At 43.2% G+C, this 20919-nt stretch overlaps 1 protein-coding gene across 2 annotated transcripts in view; it reads right to left on the reverse strand.

Annotated features, from left to right (window-relative positions):
* Window positions 1-1831: 1831 nt before the first annotated feature.
* NEDD9 (neural precursor cell expressed, developmentally down-regulated 9) overlaps window positions 1832-20919 on the reverse strand; it is a 49819-nt gene continuing 30731 nt past the window's right edge. The window contains exons 3-7 of one of the 2 annotated variants that reach the window (XM_019029952.2): window positions 12125-12226; window positions 10891-10992; window positions 8496-9737; window positions 6751-6840; window positions 1832-4206 (exon numbers count right to left, since the gene is read on the reverse strand). In XM_019029952.2, the coding sequence (XP_018885497.1) occupies window positions 3697-4206; window positions 6751-6840; window positions 8496-9737; window positions 10891-10992; window positions 12125-12226 (2046 nt within the window). In that variant the 3' untranslated portion in view covers window positions 1832-3696. Of the gene's footprint in view, window positions 4207-6750; window positions 6841-8495; window positions 9738-10890; window positions 10993-12124; window positions 12227-18430; window positions 19560-20919 lie in introns of those variants that run through there. The other variant, XM_004043273.4, reaches the window with a different exon arrangement.

Genomic DNA, 20919 nt, shown 5'->3' on the forward strand with positions numbered 1-20919 from the left:
CAAGCGAGCATCTTTTAAATAGCATATAGTTGGTCTTGCATTTTAAAATCCAGGCTGAGAATCTCTAACTTTTAATGGGAGTGCCTAGACCATTTACTTTGAAAAAATTAACAAAGAATAAACTGTACATATTTAAAGTGTACAATCTGAAGAGGTTTGGCATGCATACATCTGTGAAACCATCACCACAATCAAGACAATGGAAATTGCTTTCATTCCCAAGTTTCCATGGACTTCTTTGGAATCCATTCCTTCCACCATTTCTTTCTAGGCAACCACTTATGTGCTTTCTGTCCCTATAGGTTAGTTTGAATTTTCTAAAATTTTGTATAAATGGAAACATAGCATATGTATTCTTTTTGTCTTGCTTCTTTTTTGCGTCATAATGATTTTGAAGTTCATTCATGTTGGCTATTTGTTGCAATACTTTTCCTTTCGATTTCTGTGTAGTATTCCATTGTGTGGATATACCGCAGTGATTTTATTCATTCATATAGATGAACAAACATCTGGGTTCTTTCTAGCTTTTGCTATTACAAATAGAGCTGCTATAAATATTTTTATGTAAGTCTTTGTATGGACATATGCTTTTATTTCTTCTGGGTAAATACCTAGAAGAGAAATTGCTAGGTCATAGGGTAGACATAGGTTTAACTTTTTAGGAAATCGCCAGTCTGTTTTCCATAGTGTTTGTACTGTTTAACATTTTTACCAGTGATATACAAGAGCTATGTTTGCTCCCCTTTCTTGCACCAACACAGGGTATCATTTGTCTTTTTAATTTTAGTGATTCTATTTGGTGTGGTGTTTATTTGCTTTTTCTATTTACCTACATAAGTCTTCTTTTATGAAGTTTCTTCTCCAAATTTTTGCCGAGTTAAAAAAATTTAGTTTTTTGTCTCCTAAGTCTGATGTAAGTCCTTGGCTGATAGATGTGATGTATTTTCTCCCATTTTGTGGCTTGACTTTTGGTTTTTTAATGGTATCCTCAGAAGAATAAAAGTTTTTAATGTTGACAAAGTCCAATACATCATTTTTTTTCTGAGTTAAGTTTTTAAAGTGTTTCAAATATGGACATTTTGTCTACCTAAGATAACAAAGATTTTCTCCTGTGTTTTCTTCTAGGAGTTTTAAGTTTTACATTTAGGTCTATGATCCATTTGGGTTAATCTTTGGGTAGAACGTAAGGTACACATTCATTTTATTTCATAGATCTAGTTGTTCCCGCACCACTTTTTTTTTCGGAAGAGTTTTCATTCCCTCCTTGAAGTGCCTTGACATTTTGTCAAAAATAAATTAATGCTTATATGTGTGGGCAAAATGGTACATGGTACATTTAAATAATTTGTCTGTAAATCTCAGTGGGATACCTGAATAAAAGAGTGGGCCAACCATTAAAAATGATAATTACATGATTACGAATCTCTTATTTTCATTAAATATAGTTTGCTTTAAATTATTTCTTTATGACTATTCCAAAACAAATAGAAAAATTTTCTTTGATTCTAAAAACCACATGACTTGTAACATCCATATTATGAAAACAAATCATCCTATATGTTACTGAATGTATGGGTTTTTTGGTGAACACAAGTCTTGTTCCAGATATTTGAATTTGATAATGTTCACAGATTCTAGAATTTTCTTTGAATGCAAATACACTTGGAAGTGACACATATACAGAAAAAACCAAACCCTCAATTTTCCTTAAAAAATCCAGACCTATAGTATTGCTAAAATAATCATAATTTAACTTTTTATATTAGGAGTACCAAAGTAAGCCAATATTTAATTCTGTGACAGAGGAGTATGAAAAAGAAAACCCAGTGGCTATGAAAACAGAGATCTAAAAATTTAATGATTTAAAAATAGCCTCTACATACAAGATGGCAAAGAGTAATACAGATTGAACATTTGGTTTCAAAAATGTGAAATGTCTCCACTTAGCGTAGATCAATCAAGTCAGCCATCTCCTAAGAAATACACATTATACAATGAAATCTACAAAGACACACTTTTTAACTTCAAGTGTTGTTGATTTTCAGCAACCCTCTTCCCACATGAACATTTCCTTGTCATGTAATGTATGACTTTTAATCTTCTTTTGGCAGAGTAGGACTTTGAGAATTATAATAGCAGTTGTTTTGAAAAGCACCTTCTATGATCATTTATTTCCACTGATTTTTTTTTAACCATGCTGAGATCATGCATTCTTGTTTTTTAAATCCTTTTCTGTTCCAATGATTTGGTTGTTTAAAACAAGCAAGCTTAATTCAGTCAGGCATATATTGCAAATAAAAACATGTTTCCAAGTAGGCTGGAATAAAAATGCTAAATAAGAACTGGGCCAAAAGATCATAGATAATGTGCTTCTTCTCTTGGCAATATGTGAATACATTTACCCATGGGGTAGAAGTATTTCACCTGCCCCATGAAGAACCTGATGGCTTGTGGTGTCTGTGCTGTGTCAATACTAAGAGATGTGAGGAGACAGACTATGGAATGGACGCTGTGACTACCTGTGAGAGAGTGGAAGGGGTTATACACACTGGCCCCAGGAAGTTGCAAAAATTAGATGGACTCTGTGTAGCTAGCCACTCTTGAGTGTCAGGTCTGCATATGTGAGTTTTAAAGAAGGTGCAAGATAGCAATAAATTCCCTTAGAGAGCAGGATATGTCCTGGTAGCTCTATAGTTCCATGATCAAGGACCTGGCCAGTTTCCCTCAGGTAATGGGGGTAGTAGCACCAAAGTGAATATTAAGAGTCAGAAAGGCCTCTACTTGCAACTGGCGGATCAAACCATTCCCCTACTTTGGTGAACAATCATAGTCTGATACGCCTTTGTAAATCCTTGCTGCAAATATGGTTCTTACAACTCTAAAAACATCTTTTGGAAAACCTCATGACTGAACCACTCACAAATGCAGAAGATTGAACAGCCCCAGGGAGGCAATTGCTCTCCTTTTATTGTAGCTGTCTCTCAGTATTGAAACAACCCAATCCTAACTGTGGTCCTGGCCTCTAAACACACAGGTCTCTCTTCCCTCCAGCACCTGAACTATCAGAGCTTGGATCCACATATATATTCTGAAATTTGCTCTGCAAGAGGGCTTTTGGGCACTTGGCCATCATGTGTTTAAGATAGTCAATTTTGAAAAGAGTTTTCAAAACAAGAATAAGTCATGCTATGCCTCATGATTTGGAAGGTGAACACTTGCAAATAAACTATGCTTCCCAGATTTGGGAGTGCCAGGCTCAGAATCATCACAAGGACATGGAGAACAATATTATAACCGGCTGGTATGTTTTTAACAACAACAAAAAAAATGCAGCATTAGAAGGTGCTTACTAAGGTGCTTCTTAATTCATGTTTTTTTTTTTTAATGAAATGCATCAGACAAACATCTACAAACAAACATGAATACATGGGCATACAAAAGCACGTGGACAAGTTTCTGTACAGTTTATGTCTCAGATACTTCTATGTATACATAAGAACCACTCAGGGGGAAAAAAAAAAGATTTCCCTCTCCAGCTCCCTGAATTTCTGAAAGTTGTCTAACCCATAAAATGTTAAAATATTTCATTTTTATATAAAATATCTACAAAAATAGATAACATTTACAAAAACCAGACAGTATTTCCAGTTTTCCTTAGTAACCATTAATGCAGTCCCCTTCCTCTTTTTTTTCTTCTCAGAACGTTGCCATCTCCAGCAAAGAGCGCTTGAACAGCTGGGCATTTCTAGAAAGGTCTGTCACTTGGTGCACCATTTCCTGCAGGGCCGTGGTGCTGGGGTAATGGAGGGCGGCCATCTTGGTTGCCATGACTATAGTCTTGAGCTGCTCGCAGAGCTGGTTGCTGGAGTTCATGACTTTGTTGCGAATGTCCTGGGCAGTCACCTGCCGTGTCAGCGTGTCTCCAATGAACACCAATTTGTGTGCACTGAGGATGACAAACTTGCTGTGTGCCACGAAGATTCGTGGGGGCTGGGCTGAGCTGACACAACTGAAGAGTGCGTCAATGGCATTGAGAAGGGAAATGAAATGGGTCTCACATTGGTCATAGTAGAAGCACAGCAACTGCCGATCCTGAGCACTCACGCCACTGTTTGTGGTGGGTAGGCTCTGAGAGGGCTTCCACTTCGAGATGTCATTCTCCACGGGTTTTGTAATCTCTTGTTCCAACAGCTGGAACTGGCTCAGCTGCAAGGAAGACGAAAGTAGATCTCATTAGAGCAAGGGAGTGTGTTGCAATGGAAATTCACCAGGGCTTGGAGTTAAAAGACAGGGATTTTAGTCCCTAGTAACTGTCAGATGCATGTGAGCTGTAAAGCCTGGGTCAAGCTGCCTTGCTTTCCTAAATTGTAAAATGTAGACGTTGGGAAAGATGATCCTCAAGCTCAGACCTTCTATGATTGGACCACTGGTCTCTTGTACCCTCTGGCTAGAAGGTAGCATAGTGTTTAAACGGCAGCCCTGTTACCTACACCTTTATGGAGGTTAAATGAGTTAACGTTTACAAAGTGCTTATAATAGTTTGGTATGTAGTAGGCTCTATGTAAATGCTTATTAATGTTGAGGGGTGGCAAGGGAAAGCCAAATGTAGTGACCTCCTTGTCAAGTAAGTCACTGACAGTTTGCTCCTTCTCGGAGAAAGCCTCGACTATCTCAGGATGCTCAGATGAAATGACCATTCATGACCGCTTTCTGTTTATCCTACTCTTTCTGTCAAGATTGATAGACATGTTATGATCCAGGACTACAGGAAGATTAATGCATATAAATATATGAGCACTTAAGGAAAAAAAGTTTCTAAGGCAGTCTGAATGGGAATTGTGCATCATAATATTTAGTCCCCCAGAGCTGTTAAAAGAAGGGGGTTTTACCCAGAGTCAGATGCATCAGGTGCTGGCTTTCTTGCTTCTTTCCTCATTGCTACCAAATGGTGTATTATTTAAATTGCAATTATAATAATTTCTAGGGGTTCCACTAAGACTCAAGAGAGACCTCTCTTCTGCAGATAAGGACTATCTGTGACCTGAGCTTAGGACTCAGTTAATCTCCCACCTGGACGTAGGGATGAGCTGGAGCAGTGATCACCTCACCCAGCTTCCCCAGCTTCTCTGAGAGATGCACAGCCAGCTTTACTTTACTTTTCTTTTTTTTTGAGACAGAGTCTTGCTCTGTCACCCAGGCTGGAGTGCAGGGGCACGATCTCGGCTCACTGCAAGCTCCGCCTCCCAGGTTCACACCATTCTCCTGCCTCAGCCTCCCAAGTAGCTGGGACTACAGGCGCCCGCCACCATGCCTGGCTAATTTTTTGTATTTTTAGTGAGACGGGGTTTCATTGTGTTAGCCAGGATGGTCTTGATCTCCTGACCTCATGATCCGCCTGTCTCGGCCTCCCAAAGTGCTGGGATTACAGGCGTGAGCCACCGTGCCCAGCCTTCAACAGCTTTACTTTTCTAGAATCTGTTTTATTCTTAGCGATTGCTATGGTTTCTACAAGTTCCCCAAAGCCCTGCAGTCTTACCTCGCCAGATGCCAAGGCAAACATAAATAGGTACAAGGTGATATTCCAAGGTATTTAATCATAATGGATTATATTTTATATATCTTAGGCTTTATGCAAATATGTTCATCAATATATCATGTCATTAGATGGGGGGGGGGTACTTTCCCATTTTATAGGGAAGTAACTGAAGCTCAGGGAGGTTACCTGACTTGACATGGTTGGTTGGCCAGAAAGGATTAGAACTCAGATTTCCTAAATACAGCATGCCATTTCATGTCATTACATGCCATTTCACTTCATTTCATCTTAAAAGGCTTGTAAATAAATCCTCAATCCATCTGTCTTTATTTTTATGCCCTTGTTCTAGCAATACTCGTTATTATCTCCCCTACTCATACCCAGCTTTTGAATGAACATGCCCCGCCCAAAGTCCTCAGTAGATAGGCCTGGATATATGTTGAAAACATTGAATTCTGCTCTCCTACCTTTAGATTGGACCAAGGCCAGCCAAACCATGGGCTTGTGTTGCTGGCGAAAGAGAGACAAATAGCGAGGTAGAGACAGAGAGAGAGAGAGAGAGAAAGAGAAATGGCCCAATCAAAGTGGCCCAATCAGACTCTTTCTTGGGAATCTGATGAACAAGAGAAGGGAGCTAACCATCGGAAGAGGAAGCTGAGATGAGAAGCCATCTATAGAAGTTCTGAGTGGCCATTTATGGGTTCTGCAAAGTTACAGGGGAGCCAAATGAGTAGATAATTAGAGAAAACCAGAAAATAGGGGAGAGTGAAGTAGATTGATAGAAAGAAGCAAAGGAACTACAAGAAGGAGAGATAATTTACAGTTCTAGTTCTCACCAGACCTGGCTCTATCTTCACTTTCTGTTACTGAATTCCCCTACTATGGCTTTACTATAAACCTGCTTGCTTAGGCTAGCTTGAATGGGTCTTGTTTCTTGAGACCAAATGCCTTAACCCAAATAGTCCTCATATGTTAGATATGCAGGTTTAGCCTTTAAAAAAATTGCCGTTTAGATGGAACCCAGGTACACCCAGTTGAACTAACAAGGTCATAAACCTTCTCTTTGCTTTTAAACCCCATTCCGTGCTTTGGAGCTGATTCCTGCCAGTGAGCTGGAAGAATCAAAATCATAATCTCTTGAAGTGATACCTTTCCTTAGTGCTAGGTGGGAAATCTTTCCAATGCCAAGCAGTTTTTGCTCTGATTGAACTTACCTGATGATGTTCCAGCTGCATCTTGTTCTGTTTCATGATATTCTCTTTTTCCAATAGCTCTTTCTGTTGCCTCTCAAACTCCTCCTTACCCTGTTAATTTTCAACATAAAGAACATATTATGTCATCACTGTGATTCACTTATGCTAGCAATTTCATTGACAGATGAGTAAATACTCTTTATTTTCCACTGCCTTGGCAACATCTCAAATGTCCAGTGAGGCACTGTGAACCCTAGACGACAGGGGTGGCAGAAAAATAAAGCCCATTGCCATACAGGGTGCCAGCTTTCTGGGGCACCTTAAAATTTTCAGAGAGCTACTCATGATTCCCTTCAAATCTCATATATAAATGTTCTTTTTATAGTCTCTGGATTCTTTTCTCATAGATTATATGTGAACCTGTAAACCCCCAAATGCAGGTCTAAATGTGGTCCACCTCTCACTTCTAGTTCCCTCAAATCATCTATAGATTTCTGCTCCAAGGCAGTATTTCCCACTGTGCAGGGTCAGACAATCAGTAAGATGAATGTTCAATGCCTCCATCCTCTCTCTCCACTCCCTTCCTCAGCACCAGGTGGGGCTCAGTTCTCCTTGCCACACTTTCTTGCACTTGAGGGAATTTGGCATAATAGTTACGTAGTTCTCAGTATAATCTGTGACTCTCAGTCAAATTAAAAGAATGGCAGAATAAGATAGTAAGCCTAGTCCTAAACAGTGGATCTTGGTAGATTTTTTTTTTTTTTTCTGAGACAGAGTCTCGCTTTGTTGCCCAGGCTGGAGTCCAGTGGCACGATCTTAGCTCACTGCAACATCTGCCTCCCAGGTTCAAGCGATTCTTCTGCCTCGGCCTCCCAAGTAGCTGGGACTACAGGCATGCATCACCATGCCTGGCTAATTTTTGTATTTTTAGTAGAGATGGGGTTTCACCGTATTGGCCAGGCTGGTCTTGAACTCCTGACCTTGTGATCCACCTGCTTCAGCCTCCCAAAGTGCTGGGATTAGAGGCGTGAGCCACTGCGCCCGGCCAGTAGAATGTTTTAATCCCTCAAAGTGGAAGGGAAAGCTGTCAGAATCCCAGGTCAACTTGGAGCTTGGTAGAATTCCCAATTGTAGGAGGCCAACCGTGACTATCCAATGTCCCATACACAGATTAAGCTCCTAGGACAACTAGCTAATGCCCAGTGGTCCTCTAGGTAAGTCTGAGATGGGGCTAAGTTTTAAAGCAATTATACACACACATCCACAGAGTAGGGCTAGCAGGGGCCTTAGAAATTCTCTGGTGCAAAGGTCTTCTCTTCTTTTTCTTAATGACGAAAACTTTTTTTTCAAATAAAATATTGCATGGAACTATACATAAAACACAAATAGAAGTGGAGCTGATATTATTATTAGAGGGCCTATTATCCTACTTGGTGAGTCTCCTCTTACCTGAGGTATATCAACGGGATCTAATCCAACCCCTTACCCCATTCATTTTGCAAATGAGGAAATTAAGGCCCAAGGAGGTTGAATAAGTTGGTCACACAGTAAGTGTCAGAGAAAGGGCTAGATCTGAGTGAGTACTCAGGACTCTCAGCCCAGCGTTCTTACTACTCTACAACACTCCCTCCAATTTGTGAACCATGTAGATTAACATTAATTATGTTCTCTCCTTTGGCAGTCCAACCCGACATCCTTATAGGCATCTGTCTCAGGCTCCCTGCATGTGAGTGAGTGTAGGTGTTTTATGAGTTCGGCTGTTTTACCTGTAGGTGGACATAATCGTAGTCATCCATCCAGCTCCTCTCAGAACCATCACTGCTGCTACAGTCAGGGGCCTGCTCCTTGCTCAGGCCTGGGGGCAGTGCCTTGTTGTGGGCCTGGGCCTTGTGGTCACCAGGATGCAGCAGCTGCCCCTGGGAGCCACCGTGTGGGTATTCCGTTGAGTTCATGATGCTCTCCGGCCCGTTCTTCAGATGCAAGCTGCCAGGGCCGGGTCTGAAGAGGGCCTCTGCGTTGGTGTTGATGGTTGTGGTGAGCTGCTTGGCGTCATCGGGCACCGTCTTTGCCACCATCACAAACCGGTCCAGATCGTCACACTTGTTCTGGGGCTTGTTGATAGCCAAGATATTCAGGGACCAGCTGCACTCATTTAAGTCATGGCTGGTTTGACTCAGGATCTGGTGGGAGTCTTCGACTCGTTGCAGCTCCCGCTTCATCTTGCTGTGGAGGATGAGTTCCGGGAGGCAGGCAGCATTTGCAACAGCTCCCTTGACAAAGTGGAGGTACTCCTTCAGGAACAGCTCCACCTTGTCCACTGCTGTGCGTATCTCATTGATGTGTCTTTCCATATATCCGTAACACCGCCAGTCGGTAGTGACCAGTGCCATTAGGCTGGAGACACCCATCTCAAGGGCCTGCTGGAGCCGCTGAAGTCTCTCAATAGCTGTGTCTGGATCCAGTAAGAGCCTTTTGTCCTGAGCTGGGGAGGCTGACAGTGAGGACTCCTTGGAGGAGGTGGAAGACGTGGACATGTTACTCCGGGTGCTGCCTGTACTGGAGAAAGACAATCGGTTGATCCCATCCACCAAGTCCCGAGAGCCTTTAGCATCTGGCGGGTTATGCAGAGGGACATCATAAACACCATCCCTTTCTTGGGGGTTTGCTTTCTCACTGGTTTCTGCTGGTGGCTCAAGAAACTGAACGCCTCGGGGGACATCATATGCGTCGTTCTGAGAGCCCACTGACTGTCCGAGTTGCGGGGGTGGGTGATTCGGGGACAGGCTCTGGTGCCTTCGAGCCACCGGTTCTGCAGCTCCTGGAATGTCACAGTTGTATTTTACATGAAGGTCCTTCCCCGCTGGCTTGGTGCAGGTTGGAGGAATGTCATAAACCCCCTCCGGTCTGAGGTCCGGCCTTCCAGCTTGTCTCATGGGAGGGGGGAAGTCATAGTCTTTTTCCCTAAGCCCTGCTTCATCCCGGCAAGCAGAGGGCGGAATGGCATATACCTGAAAAGCAAGTAGAAAGCGAAACGCTATTTATTGAGTTGGCTCATGGGAACCTGTGGTCCCATGTGCTCAGTCCTATTTGCTGGCACTTTTTCGGTCACCCTCCCCCGCCCCAATGTTAGGCACTTCCAAGGTTCCCCGCTATTCTGCTGTCACTTCCCTTGTCCTTTGCCAAGTGTGTCCAACCCCACGTTCTTGGTGCAGACTCGTATGTGCAACCCTCCTGGCTAAATTGCTCACCCCTGTGTTCCAGTCCTGTGTTTCTGACCACCTCCTGGGCATCCTTTCTCTGCTGATCTGTGCCGAGAGGCAGAGTAAGACCAGAGTTCTCCCCCGGTCTTTTCGGTTATCACACCAGCTGTGTGATGCTGAATGAGCTGCATAGGCATCTGAAACACAGTCCCCTTGTCTGTAAAGTAGGGATTACTGTGCTTTCTGTGCAGGCATACCCCACAGGGTAACAGAGTGAGTCAAACGAGTTCACTCAAACATACACACTGAGAAAACTGTCAAACCCTCTACAGGCCGGGCGCGGCTCAGCCTGTAATCCCAGCACTTTGGGAGGCCAAGGTAGTAGGATCATTTAAGCCCATATGTTCAAAACAAGCCTGGGCAACAAAAGGGAGACACCGTCTCTACAAAAAATAAAATTTATCCAGTCATAGTGGCGTGCACCTGTGGTCCCAGCTACTTGGGAGCCTGAGGTGGGAGGATTGCTTGAGCCTGGGAAGTAAAGACTGCAATGAGCTGTGGTTGCGCCACTGCACTCCAGCCTGGGTGACAGAGCGAGACCCTGTCTCAAACAAAATGTAACAAAACAAAACAAACCCTCTACAAATACATATTAGTACTTGCCAAACTGAACTAATTATCTTCCCTGCCAAAGGGTTATCCTTATTGGCCACCTAGTGTTTTTTAGTTGGGGCTCCTCAATATGAAATCCCTAGAGCTATCTTTAATTAGTGCCTTTCCTTTTTTGCTTCCTTCCTTTACTCTCACCAAGACTACATTTTCCCCTTTTGGGTTTGCCTTTCTTGTTTTATTCCAGTGAACTACTTACCCACCCTCCCAACCCTGCACCCCCCCGACACACAGACACACACACAGACACACACTCACACTCCTTTTTGCTGCTTTGTAGTCACTCACTTACCCCTTTTGTAGGCGGGATGTCATACACCCCTTGAGGTTTTAACTCTCCCACTGGAACTGAAAACGCAGGGCCTTTTGCTGATGAGGGAGGGATGTCGTATACCTGAAGAGAAACCCGTGAGTTACCCAGAATGGAAATGTCTTATACTTGTCATTTTTTATGCTCCTAAGCACTTAATTATGGATTTATTTACCAGGTTATGTACAAGCTTGATCTTTGGCAGTGCTCCATGTTATAACAGATTTATTGCCTTTTTAAATACATTTTGTGGTTTTTAACTTACATTTAATATAAAAATGATTTTGGCCAGGCACGGTGGCTCATGCCTGTAATCCCAGCACTTTGGGAGGCTGAGGTGGGCAGATCACGAGGTCAAGAAATCGAGACCATCCTGGCCAACATGGTAAAACCCCATCTCTACTAAAAATACAAAAATTAGCTGGGTGTGGTGGTGCACACCTGTAGTCCCAGCTACTTGGGAGGCTGAGACAGGAGAATCGCCTGAACCCGGGAGGCAGAGGTTGCAGTGAGCTGAGATCGTGCCACTGCACTCCCAGCCTGGTGACAGAACAAGACTCTGTCTCAAAAAAAAAAAAAAAAAAAAAGATCTTATGTGAAATATCTATGCTGTCTGTACTTTAAAGTGTAGTTTAAATTTTCTACTTTCCAGCTGGGCGCAATGGCTCACACCTATAAACCCAGCACTTTGGAAGGCCGAGGTAGGCAGACCACTTGCAGTCAGGAGTTCAAAACCAGCCTGGCCACCATGGCAAAAGCCTGTCCCTACAAAATACAAAAATTAGTCAGGTATGGTGGTGTGTGTGCTTGTAGTCCCAGCTACTTGGGAAGCTGAGGCAGGGGCAGGAGAGTTGCTTGAGCCTGGGAGGTGGAGGTTGCAGTGAGCTGAGATAGAGCCACTGCACTCCAGCCTGGGCAACAAAGAGAGATTCTGTCTTAAAAAAAAAAAAGAAAAAAGAAAAATCTACTTTCTGAAGCAAAATTGTAGAAGAACATAAGCTCTCTTGGGTGAAATACTAGGATTTCCTGATAAAGCAAATCCAGAAAACATAATTTAAATAGCATTGGCTAAAGTGGCTACTGGGTAGTCAACCTAAATAAAGCTTCATATGACATATATTAATACATAATTTGTGAACTCCCTTTTCTCTACAGCCCTGAAGGAACGCTACCCTTAGAAGCGCTTCTCCTCTTGTGACCATGTTCTGGTACGCACCCCTTGAGTGGTATGAGAAGGAGGGATATCATAGACGTCCTTTTGGTATCTGGATGGGTACTCGTATACGTAGCCATGGCCTGTCCTCACGGGGGTTATCACCTGTGGGAGAGAAGGCACAGAGGTGTAAATTTCCAAGCCTGAGTCCTTGAATCTCCTTGCCTCCTAACTAAGCACTCATCCCTCAACTCTCCCTCATAAAAAGATAGAAAGAAACCGAAGAAAGAAGACACAACAGGAAGGAGACAAGTAGATACCACGTTAGTAAACTTTTTTTTTTTTTTTTTTTTTGAAATGGAGTTTTGCTCTTGCTCCCCAGGCTGGAGTACAGTGGCACAATCTCAGCTGACAGCAACCTCCGCCTCCCAGGTTCAAGTGATTTTCCTGCCTCAGCCTCCTGAGTAGTTGAGATTACAGGTGCACGCCACCATGCCCAGCTAATTTTTTGTATTTTTAGTAGAGACAGGGTTTCATCATGTTGGCTGGTCTCAAACTCCTGACCTCAGGTGATCCACCCACCTCAGCCCCCAAAGTGCAGGGATTACAGGTGTGAGCCACTGCATCTGGCCCAGGTTAGTAAACTTTTAAATCCCTCTTGAATCCCAATGAGAAAAAAAATCCCTAAAATATCTCTATCACCCTTAATTGTGATCATCTCAAAGTTCATCAGATAGAGTTGATGCACTGCAAGCATATTTCTAAAATATACTTTAAGGGATACTTGTGTGTAACTTATGAAAGTCCTAGAGGAGCATTTTGCATCAAAGTACCGCATACTGAAATTTGCTTTAAGGCTCTGAAACGATTTGTAAAATGAATAATGCAAATACAGTTTAGCCACTTAAAATTCCTCTCATGCCTTCCTCAGTATGCCTCTTCATTGGACATTATTATGATGATTATAACTGTAATTCCACGGGTCACCACAGTACTTTTACAAAGCCAATGCTCAAACTGTGCTGTCCTTAGAAACCTCTGGGAGCTTTCATTCTAACTTATCAAACAAACAAAACACTGAGTCAGGGAGGCACCAAGAACAGAGTTCAGGTCTCCTGACCTCTGGTCTCTAATCATTTTCCCATTTCCACCAGGAAAGAAAACATCCCCAACAGTACCTACGTCAAGGGATATCAGAAGTCAAATAGCGTTCATCACGATGCTGGCATCTGGAACCAGTGCCAATAAAATGAATCTTACCTAGCAGCCTCCTGTTTTCATATCTACATACTTCATTGGTGTGCTAAGCACCAGCAAAAAATTATTTGAACTTAACTCATTTTGAAATATATGTAATCGTCCAAGGGCGTCTAAATGCCCAGGGTCTTGTTTCTGCCTAACCCCTACCCTTTGAGTCATTGAGTGCCCATCTCAAGCGTTCCCCACGACATCTTTGAGGAGAACAGACATTGCAAATGAGGAAGAGTTGGTTGTTCCCTAAGAAACCGTCAACTTATCCTTTCTCTGAAGTGAAAACTCTGGCGTCAGGCTGCCTACAAAACTATGTGAAAAATGCTCCACGTCCATCTTATGCTGAAATGGGTGGAACTCAGCCAAATGCACCAATGCCCTTCTCCCCAGGCGCTCTCAAAATGCCTGAGTTCAATTTGGCTTTAAATCCCTAGTGCTTACAACTGATTGTTTCTTGCAATGAAGTAAAAGAGATTAGTATGCACTCAAAATTTCCATCAAGTCTCTCCACTGTCTTGGGTTTAAAAAAGGAACCTATTGCTTTGAGGTCTGTTGGCATGGAGCATACGGAACCACTTTATAGAATGGCCACTGTATTGTGCATAGCAAACCTTCCTTTTTAAAGCAGGATGCCCTTTGCTAAAGAAAAACACACTGTGTTCCTAATGCCCTTATATGATTGTTTTTTTTTTTTTTACTCGCTATCATCCAGGAGAGAAATGAAGATCTCCCCTTAGTCTATTTCATCAGCCCCTCTACTTAGAGCACTGTCTTGGCTTTATCATAGCACCTGCTCATAGTGCAGCTTTTGTTCAGCTTAAAAGTGTCCAAGAGTGGATTTTATCCAAGGTTGCCAACTTAGCAATAATGCTAATGGAAAACCAAGGCTAAGTCCAGCTTAACTGTTCATCTTTCATTTAAAAAACAGAAGGGGGCATGTCGGGCACAGTGGCTCATGCCTGTAATCCCAGCACTTTGGGAGGCCAAGGCGGGAGAATCACCTAAGGTCAGGAGTTGGAGACCAGCCTGGCCAACATGGTGAAACTCCGTCTTTACTAAAAATATAAAATTAGCCAGGCATGGTGACATGTGCTTGTAATCCCAGCTACTCGGGAGGCTGAGGCAGGAGAATCACTTGAATTCGAGAGGCGGAGGTTGCAGTGGGCTGAGATCTTGCCACTGCACTCCAGCCTACGCAAAAAGAGTGAAACTCCGTCTCAAAAAACAAACAAACAATCAAACAAAAGGCTGGGCGTGGTGGCTCATGCTTGTAATCCCAGCGCTTTGGGAGGCCAAGGATCGTGGATCACAAGGTCAGGAGATCGAGACCATCCTGGCTAACATAGTGAAACCCCATCTCTACTAAAAATACACAAAATTAGCCAGGTGTGGTGGCGGGCGCCTGTAGTCCCAGCTACTTGGGAGGCTGAGGCAGGAGAATGGCGTGAACCTGGGAGGACGAGCTTGCAGTGAGCCAAGATCGTTCCACTGCACTCCAGCCTGGGCGACAGAGAGAGACTCTGTCTCAAAACAAAACAAAACAAACAAACAAACAAACAAAAAACCCAGAAGGGGATTGGGAGCTAGAGTGGGTGGAGTTGGTGTCTGAAAATAGCACTAGGTGACATATAAACACATAGCACGACCTCAGAAAAGGAAGGCAGGGTCACCGCTAAAGTGTTTCCTTGCCTTTGTGGATCTTCCCTGGCAGAAAGCGCTAATGCTTCCTGGTATTTAACATTTCACTTCCTGACAAATGTCACAGAACCCCAACTTGCTCTCTCTTTCTCATTTAGAGGATGCCTGTGGTCATCTGGTTTTTTAAAACCCTGCATTCCAAACCAGTCATTTTCCTTGTTTATGCGTTCAAAGAAACAGATGGTGAAAACCACAGGGGGAAAAAGCCAACCAAATACAGCATCCCCCGCCCCCCACCACCGATTCCAGCCTTCCTGACGTTACCATCTAATTCACGTTGGTCCACAAATGGCATTTAAATGGGACCAGGATGCAAAATGCTGGTCCCATTTAAATGCCAAGTCCAGTGCAGCAATCTGCATTGTGACGTATGGAAGATCAGGGAGCTGGAAGTCTTCTACTTTTGGACATTCTCTGCTCGACCTGTTGCTTGGGTCACTTTCATGCCAATTGTGTGTTCTCTCCTCGGAGGAAAAGTGCTGACTGAGCTGTACCTTACAAAGTCTCCAGTTTTGTGGTTCATTAAGGCTTTTTCTTGCTGCTTGACATAAGTACACAAAAACCTTCCAACGATCTCTCCTCATTCCACCTCCCAGAACTGCTGAATTTCAGCCGAAGACGCACACCAAGGTCTGGTTAAAGGGACCTCAAGTTTGGAAGAATTCTCCTAGGCATTTGTTCGGTGAGGCTTTAAAGGAATTGCTACACAAAGGACATTTTTAAACTAATTTTCTCAATGAAATCAAGTCAGGTTTTTCATTTCCTTTCCACCTCTGTTTGCTTTTTTTTTTCTACATTCCTTTCATTCTATGCATTTATTTATAGTCACAAAGGCTTAGCCTTTGGAATTACCAAACTGACCTCTTAATTCATTAGTGTTGCCAGGAAGGGGGCTGAATTGTGAGGTCTCCTGGGGCTCTATGGTCCAATGCTACTGCAACTGCTTTCGTGATTACCCGGCACAGGATTTGCACTTTCCATATGTGGATTTTCTGTCCCTAGGAGGAATCCAACCTTTCTCAGATGTTAGTATCCCATTCTCAGCAACTAACGGGAGGGTCCAAGACAGAGACTTTGAGAAGACCTATGAAGCCGAGAAGGGCAGATTGCAGACATTTAGAAAAGGAAGAATCCATTTAATACATCTCCAAGTCTGGGTCCTGGCAGGATAGGATCAAAAGCCCAAAGACTGGCGTTATGTTAGTTCTCTAATTAATCTGCTTACATAAAAACAAGAAGACAAACTCGAATTGCCCCACCCCACACTCTGATGGTGTTTGATCCACACTGTTTTGAGTCTCAGATCCTGGCGGCATGAGTTTCTGGAGATGCTTTTGACACTTTCATGCCTCATAATTTTGAAAGCCATGTATGCTGAAATTTTAAAGAGGAGGGTCTGTGTTTGGGTAGCAGAGAGAGATAGGGAGATCTGAGAACCAGCATGATGACAGTCAGCAAGTTGGATGAGAGGCCCTTGGGACTCTTTCTGATGTTTCTGCATCTGTGTTCCCTGAGCTGGTACCTATAGCAGAGCAAGCGTCCTATACTCAGATGCTCACGGACCGAGCAAGCAGGGTGTAGGGAAGAAACAAGCCAGGCTTTGGTGCCGGGGAGACAGAATTCCTTCTACCGAAAGAGGGAAGACATTGTGCCCTGTGTTGCCAGATCTTTCACGTTTTCAGAAGCCAGAAATTTGGAATTTTATGTGAAACCTGGTTTTCAAAATTGGCTTAAATTTTAAAAACAGTGTCTTGGCCAAACTAAACACGTCTTTGGCCTCCGGGCTGCCAGTCTTTGCCTTCATCTGTGTATTTTTGCCCTCCTTCCTCTTGGAAATCTTCTGAAGGCAGGGCCCCCAGGCTCTGCACCAACTCCCTCCCTCGGCGAGAACTGAGCTGTCCATTTCCACAGATGCCCTGCACGCCCACACCTCTGTGCCTTCATCCATGCCGTGTCCTTGTCTGAGATGCTCTTCTTTCTTTCCTCATATTCAAACTTTAATTGATTTTCAAGGCCAGGCTGAATGCCTTTCCCCCACCAAGCCCTTCCCAAACAGATAATATGTCTCTATCCTTGGAACTCCCTGAGCCAGTGATCCACACAGCTCTAACGGCACTTATCACTTGTGGTTTGACGGTCTTGATGCATCTCATCTCTTCTTCCAGCATTTTAAAGTCAGAGATCATTCCCTCTTCATTTAAATATAAACCACAGGGCCTAGTACAGTGCCTAGCAGAGTAGGTCTTGCATAATCTATTGAGTGATACATTAATCAACTAAAGGAAAACTGAAGGCTATTAAGCAAGATGGCGTGAGGTCTGCCAGTACAGAATAAGCTTGGTTTCCAGGTAAGCCAGCTCTGGGTTAAGTAGAACCCATAGGATATGGGGCAGAACAGTGCCCTATCAGCCATGCATGGTAGTGTTGGGCAAGAGAGGGAGCCAAGAAGGCAAGGGAATGTTAGGTGAGGTTGAGAAATCAGAAACCGTAGAAGAATGCACCCCAAGTTGGGTGAAGCCACTATTGGAGGGCAAGGAGGGCTGCTGGATGGTTTCCTTTTCCCCAGTTGAGCTCGTATGTGACATGAACACCTGGGTTCTTCTTAACCACAAGCCAGAAACATGTGGGGGAGTGTTTTGGAAAAGGGAAACCAAAACAAACCCTGCTTTTTACCTCAACATCAGAAGGAACATACGCTTGCTTTAGTTCTGGGGATGTGTGATAGGCTCGTTTATGAGAAGCTGTGTGCCAGAGGCCATGGCCCCACTGGGTCTTTTTCTGTTGCTTATTGGAAGAATTAGGTCTGAAGAGGGAAGTAATTGACAAACAGAAGCTGGACTCAGGCAGAGCTGGATCTAAATCCCGGTTCTACCACTCACAAGCTATGAGAACCAAGGTTCCATTCTAAGCCTGTTTTCTCATAGGTAAAATGGAAATTATACTTCCCTCATAGGCTATATGAGTATTAAATGAGATCAAGTGCATAAAGTACCTGGCATAAAGCCATAATAAGCCTTAGCTATTGTTATTGTTATTGTAATTGTCACCTAGGCTATATAGATTTTACCTTTTGACTTTGACTTCCAGAAATCATGGACTAGGTAATTGAGATTAACCATCTTGCTGAAGACAACTTAAAAAAATGAAGAAAAGCTAGGAAAGATCTTTTTTTTTTTTTTTGAGACAGAGTCTCACTCTGTCACCCAGGCTGGAGTGCAGTGGTGAGATCTCGGCTCACCGCAAGCTCCGCCTCCTGAGTTTACGCCATTCTCCTGCCTCAGCCTCCCGAGTAGCTGGGACTACAGGCACCCGCCCACTGCGCCCGCCACCGTGCCCAGCTAATTTTTTGTATTTTTAGTAGAGACGGGGTTTTACCGTGTTAGCCAGGACGGTCTCGATCTCCTGACCTCGTGATCCGCCCGCCTCGGCTTCCGAAAGTGCTGGGATTACAGGTGTGAGCCACTGCGCCCAGCCGAAAAGATCTTCTTAATAGTGTCAAGAGTTAAAGGATAATAAAGAATTACTAGGTCTTACTTTGGGAGAAGAGTTAATAGAGGTGAGATTGCTTTTCAAGCCTGGGGGGCATTTGCTATTTTTTGCTGATCTGAAACTGGTGCTTGGGAGGCTGTGCTGGGTTTTCTACAGCTTCTTTGGGTAAGGGGGAACAATGGACTATAGGGCTCACCAAGGTAGGGACTCCAAACCACCCCCGACTTTGGGTTGGAACCCTAAGGACTGTATCCAAAATAAGGATTAACTGGAAGTAAACCCACCCTTGCACAGGCTGAAGACATCAGGGTTGCCAGAACAGCTCAAAGCATGGAATCAGATGTATGCTTGCCTATGAGGCTGGCAGAAGGAAACAAAATTCTCTCTGGAGGCAGAGAACATCTTTATAGGCTTCACATTATTTCTACAAATGTACTGAAAATACAATGTCCCACATACAATCAAAGATAAACAGGAATTCAGGGGACAAGACAACAGGAACAAGACAAGCAACAGTCAATTCTTGCTTTCTAATGTGATAAGAATGTTATGGGTGTCTTAGTAATCACAGATCTCAAGGCTGTTTCCCTTCAAAATGTTTTAGGATCAAATCATGGGAGAAATGAAGATTTAATCATTCCTAAATTTAAGTCAGATAGAAAGAAATTAATCTTTAGGAATGTATAGTGCTCAAAATGAGATCTACGAGGCAGTGAGAATTTCAAACCAAAGCAGCAAATGGTAAGAGACAGTGGTCCTTGATGATCATCTGTAGCGTTCTTGGGGTTACTGTTTTCTGCTGTTCGTATCAGTATTGGCATTATTACGGTTATCACCAGAGCAGCTCAAGACACGCCAGTGGGAAACCCCAGGAGAAAATGTGTTTTTCCAAGTCTAGGAGATGAAGATATTTATCCAAGAGAAAGACGGCAAGCCTCCAAACTCAGGACACTTTATTAAAATGCTCATCAGATGAGATCTTTTCAGTGGAGGTTCACAAGCTGGTTTGTTTAGAGGCTCTCACTAAGAAATAGGACACTTGCCCATCTCTCTGGAACACCTAGAGACAAAGCATTTTCTGTCAAGACAAGTTCTGCTCACATTGTGTCACTTGTTCAAGGTCTCAGCAAGTCTCCTTGGGGGCACTTCTTTCCTTGGGCATCCACTTCACCTCCTTAATGCAGAGCTGGCTAGGTGCCTGGGATGGGGCAGAGCAGTGGCAGCAGAGGCCATGTGGTCAGAACTTCAACTTCTCAGCTGCATGCTGCTAGCTCAATGGAGCACTAAGGGAAGCGGGAAGGGAGCAGACGGCTGCCACTCACAAAGGCCAGTCCCCCTCCCCACAGCAATCCTCATATCCACCATGTTTTGCTATGTTTCCTTCTGATGCCAGCCCTGTGGGTCACCCACCCACCTACTTATCATGACTTCTCATCTCTCCCCTCACAACACTGTCTTGTTTTGACTACTTCCCTCCTTCCATGTGCTTCCAGCAACCCTAAGTAAGAACAAAGCACTAAAAAAACGAAGCAGAAAAATCCTACTCTTTGAAAGGAAGAGTTGGGTAGAGTGGATGGGAGACAGAGAGATGGGATGGAGAGGAGACTGGGTAACTTCACTAGTTAGTCATGCTCTAGTGACTTATTATTATTTATACTTCTACATTATCTATCTGTGTCTATCTTTGTACGCATCAAAATTTTAAAAATTACAAATATATATATATTTTTTGTCATTTTAACAAGATTTTAAAAGATAATAAGAAATATTACTTGAAAGGTTTTCTTTTAAGAGAATGATGGGACACAGACCTGTTCTAGATTCTATGTCCCATGATTCCTCTGAGTCTAAGTCTCTACAATCCAAAGCAACATTACAAATAGCCTGAATTGTGCAATCCTTTGCCTCCAATATAGAGATAATGACTTGATTATTGACCAGTGGAGTTTACCCATGAATTTAGTAGAGTACTAATGTGTGGAGTCAGCTTCTTGTGTCCTTCCCTAATGCCTAGTCAGGAGCTAGGTAACCCAGGATGTGCTCAGGAAATAACAATGGGTAATTGATGAGAAGTTAAAAAGTGTCCCCGTGCTGTAATGATTACAGATTTATAAGCTCACCATTCATAGTACCTACAATTCTCTGAATTTAAAAGTAGGTTTTACTGAGTAACAGCCATGTATTTGCACTTTTCTTGGCATATGTGGGAAGTAAAATTTGACTGCTTCCTGTCTATCTCTAATTCCTCCCCAGCCCCTGATTTATTTATATTATCTCTCTTTGCGTTTCATGAATTAACAAGAGTGTTTAGCTTTCCAAAACTGCCTGTTGGAAAGGACTTCTTTCACTTAAATGCCCTTGAAAAGCATTAACAGAGCGACCACAGTATTTATTAGACTTTATAATAACCTCTTTGTCTT

The sequence above is a fragment of the Gorilla gorilla genome, chromosome 5 (genome assembly GCF_029281585.2).
Source record: "Gorilla gorilla gorilla isolate KB3781 chromosome 5, NHGRI_mGorGor1-v2.1_pri, whole genome shotgun sequence".
Taxonomy (NCBI): Eukaryota; Metazoa; Chordata; class Mammalia; order Primates; family Hominidae; genus Gorilla; species Gorilla gorilla.